The 4,073-nt window shown below is 33.4% G+C and overlaps 1 protein-coding gene across 1 annotated transcript; it reads right to left on the minus strand.

Moving 5' to 3' along the window:
- Positions 1-1,788: 1,788 nt before the first annotated feature.
- Positions 1,789-3,724, minus strand: LOC101203845 (60S ribosomal protein L23). The gene is made up of 4 exons (XM_004151952.3): positions 3,512-3,724; positions 3,065-3,349; positions 2,405-2,446; positions 1,789-2,058 (listed from the first exon to the last, which is right to left on the minus strand). The coding sequence occupies exons 1-4, from the start codon at positions 3,522-3,524 to the stop codon at positions 1,976-1,978; spliced, it is 423 nt and encodes a 140-aa protein (XP_004152000.2). The 5' UTR covers positions 3,525-3,724; the 3' UTR covers positions 1,789-1,975.
- Between the last annotated feature and the right edge of the window lie 349 nt (positions 3,725-4,073).

Below are 4,073 nucleotides of genomic sequence, written 5' to 3' on the forward strand. Positions count from 1 at the left end.
ATTCAATGAAGTCCAACAATCAACTCATGATGAACAACACAAATTGCACCTCATTATAAAACATCGTTAGATTATAAATATATATTGTATTTGAAATAATTAATTATTAGTCTGTATGAGTCTAAGCCCCACAATATTTAAAACAAAGTGAATTTGAAAGAAATGTTTTTAACAAACATCAAGAATAAACTCAATAATAAGTGAAAAAATTAAATCAAATTTTCTTTGCATGGAATTACGTTTAAACTTGAAATTACCAAACCTGTGCACACGCTAAGATTTGCAAAAAAAGAAAACATATGTACTTTGTCAAATTAAAATTAAAAATTGAAATTTGTAAAAAAAAATAAAAAAAAAATAGCACAAAATATTTAGAGCATATATTTAGTTTGTCGATTTTTGAGAAAATCCCTTAAAATTACTGTGTAATTAGAACTGAAAATAAGATTAAACAATATAAATACAAATAGTTCTCTCAATTTTTCTCAAAGAAAAAAAAAAATAATAAATGTAACTTCTTATAAAAACAAACCATTTAAATAAAAGTAGAGCCACGAAACAAAAGATTCTTATATTTCCAATAATGAACAGCTAAATGACTAAAGAATGCACAATCGATGCTCAAACCTTTTATAGCCACGTAGAGCATGCACCCATCGTCTTCTCCATCTCTGTGTAGTTTAACCTCCTAGAATGAATTCCACTACTAAATTTGGTTAAGAAAATTGCTCACTAGAATGAATTCCATTGCTAAATTGGTTTACATCAATCCTGTTCTATTTTTCTTGTGGGAATATAATGCTTCCATTCATGGAGCCGTTGATTCAAATGCCACTGCCACTGTAGTTTCAGATTCTCTAGAAAACAAGAATGAGATTGTGATTGAAGTTGAAAGGAGAAGAATCATAAGGTGGCGTATCACGAATGGGTTTGCTTATGCAAATTGGATTGCAAGGATTGGGATTCATTACCTTTGGGAGAATAGTTAGTAGAAAAAGGATGGTAAAAAGATGCACGTTGGGCGAGAAGACAATGAATTAAAAGATATGGAACGTAGTAGAAGAAATATAGATTTGATAATGGGAGTAAACTTGTGTAGACATTTAAAAACATTCATATTTATCGTTTTAAAAACTACTCTATAAATAAAATCTCACCATCTAAACACTATATGTCAAAAAATCTTCTATTTTCTCTCATTTCCCTTAACCATAATCTGAAGGCCAAAAAATATTTTTCAAAAAAGTCATTTTTACTAAACCATGTCAATAAAAAAAAAAAAAAAGATTAAAAAGAAACTGTGAAAGTATTATTAAAAGCTGCATTGCATTTTCAAAAGGACTTATTTTCAAAATTAAACCAAACAAGCACGACCTTCCACTGTCAAAGCAAAAAATGTTTATTAGATGAGATTTGGCAGCAATCACCACGCACTTATCTCGAATGTTCAACAGTTCCTAGCTTGTATAGAAAGAAACCTAATTGCATCAAGGATCCACATTGCATTGTGCAGGAAGAATTTAAACAAACCATGCAACAGAAATTCCTCATTTGTTTCTCCTCTTCCCAGCTAGCTATATATATATATATATATATATATATATATATATATATTCGATATTTAATGATATGTGGAAAATTTTCTTTTCAAAACCCAAGTACCATGTTAATTCCCAAGAGAATTCCCATATGCACAACCAACCATCGCTGCAAAGTCGAGAAATGACAAGGTTTCCTCCCAATCATTTCCTTTTATGACCTGCAAACATTCTGAGAGACATTCTGAGATGAAAGAATTTGGATGGGTTACTAGAAATCAAATATTAGATAATTAACATACAATATTCAACCAAAACTCTGAACAATACTTTTTTTCCCTCGAGATAAAATAATTTAATCCCAGACAATGAATTAAATCTTAAAATCCCTAGTCTATTGAAGGATAAAGACGAAATAAATGCATTTGATTTGACAATCAAGCGATAGCGTTCGCAGCACTTGCAATTCTGGGCCATAGATCAGCACATTCCTTTCCAATTGGACCTGTAATAGCAGAACCTGAAAAACACAAGAAAAATAACTATTTAAGTCCACGAACACAAAACAACAACAGTTTAAATACCCTAACGCATCCACAGTATAGACAAGAATCAGGATTGAACAGTGTCGATACTCCATGCATTTCTAGCTAGTATGCAACTGGCTTTTTAATCTTTTTGATCTTAGAATAGTAAAGTCAAATAGCATAATACTTGGATGCAGCATTCCAGGGATATAAAGCGTCAATGAAAAGGTAAAAAATACTTGGGGTGTGATAATTTATCTTATTCTATTAGCATATTACATATCATTTAAGACCACACATGGACTTGATACTAAGTTCAAAAGCAGGGCAAGATCATACCCTTCATCTCTCCTTTGGGGTTAACGATGACACCAGCATTGTCTGCAAAACCAGAAAGCTGTTATTCAACAACTATAAAGTGAAATTCTAAATGGGGTCTATATCAAGAACATGACAGCTACCCCAGTCTCACAAGCAAAGGAAATAGTTAAACTCCATTCGTGAAACAACCCTTCTCATCACCAGACAATATTACTGAATCATTTTTCATTAGTAACAACTACTTTCATAACCTTCCCCATAGAATTACAACAGAAAAGCACCACAAATACTCTCAACAACGTCCACTAAAAACCATTTGTGCAAACACTCCACACCATAACAAATTTAACAATGGTCACTTGACTTCTATACAATTAACAAAATGCACGAAACATCATAACCAGGGATCAACGCTTCGCTAACCCACATTTCATCAATAGCATCCTAAAGGCTTAAAGCACAAACAAAACCATCTGCAAACCCATATAACTCTTCAAATTAAAATCGATTCAATCGGACAAAAATTAATCCGCTGATAATACCATCCAACCGATCAGGATGAGTTATAACGTTAAACTAGAAACAGACTGATCTAATAGCAAGCAAATAACACAAATGAGAAATTGGAAAAAAGAATGGAAAACGAAAAGAGGGAGACAAAATGAGTGGTTTTAGAACCTTCGAAGTACATGAAGACACCATCCTTTCGGCGCCATGGCTTGCGCTGCCTAACAATAACAGCAGGTAGCACCTTCTTCCTGAGGTCAGGTTTTCCCTTCTTAACTGTCGCCATGACCATATCACCAACACAAGCTGATGGCAATCGGTTAAGGCGGCCCTTGATCCCCTTCACCGAAATGATATAAAGGTTCTTAGCTCCTGTATTGTCGGCACAGTTCACTGTAGCCGCCACAGGTAGACCCAGCGACATCCTAAATTTGTTCCCAGCGGAACCTCCCCTACCTAAATAGATACAAAACAACAACAAATCACAAATCACAAATCTCATATCTCAAATCTAAGAGTAGCAAACACAAGATCAAATCAACTATTGCATATACAGTTGTGTATGAAGATAACATGGGCAGAAGGAAAAGGAAAGGAGACAGATAAATGAGATCATACCTCGCTTCGACATTGTTGACGGGCTCCCCGGCGACCGTCTCGATCACTCTCTCCTCCAATGAGCAAATGAATGGGTTGTTAATATACGAAAGACGACGGCACAGAGTCAGCTATTTCAGGGGTTAGGGTTTTAGTAGCTCTGTTTGGATGCAGGATTTTCCTATCCTTTCCTTGAGTTGCCAAGCCGAAACGAGCGTTTCACATCATCTTACGTTCTTTCATTATTTATAACCCTTTTAATTTTGTTGAAGGGTGTTTGCAAAACTAGAAAGAAAAAGAAGAAGAAAGAACTCTAGTAGAGTTCATATCACTCCTATTTTCAAAATAACAAATTTAAAAGTAGAGTAATATAAATAAAAAAATATTAGGAGCTGTTCTTTTCTAAATTTTTTTGTTATCTAATGTAATTTCACTTTGTTTTATTTGAATCCTGACAAATAGGTGAATCATAAATTAGGCAAAATTGGTTGAATGACTCAATTTTTGAAAAAAAAAACCGAATGACACTTTGATGATTTCAAATTCAAATAAAATTATCAAAATGTATGAGCACACCGAAAAA

Source organism: Cucumis sativus, chromosome 3 (assembly GCF_000004075.3).
Source record: "Cucumis sativus cultivar 9930 chromosome 3, Cucumber_9930_V3, whole genome shotgun sequence".
Taxonomy (NCBI): domain Eukaryota; kingdom Viridiplantae; phylum Streptophyta; class Magnoliopsida; order Cucurbitales; family Cucurbitaceae; genus Cucumis; species Cucumis sativus.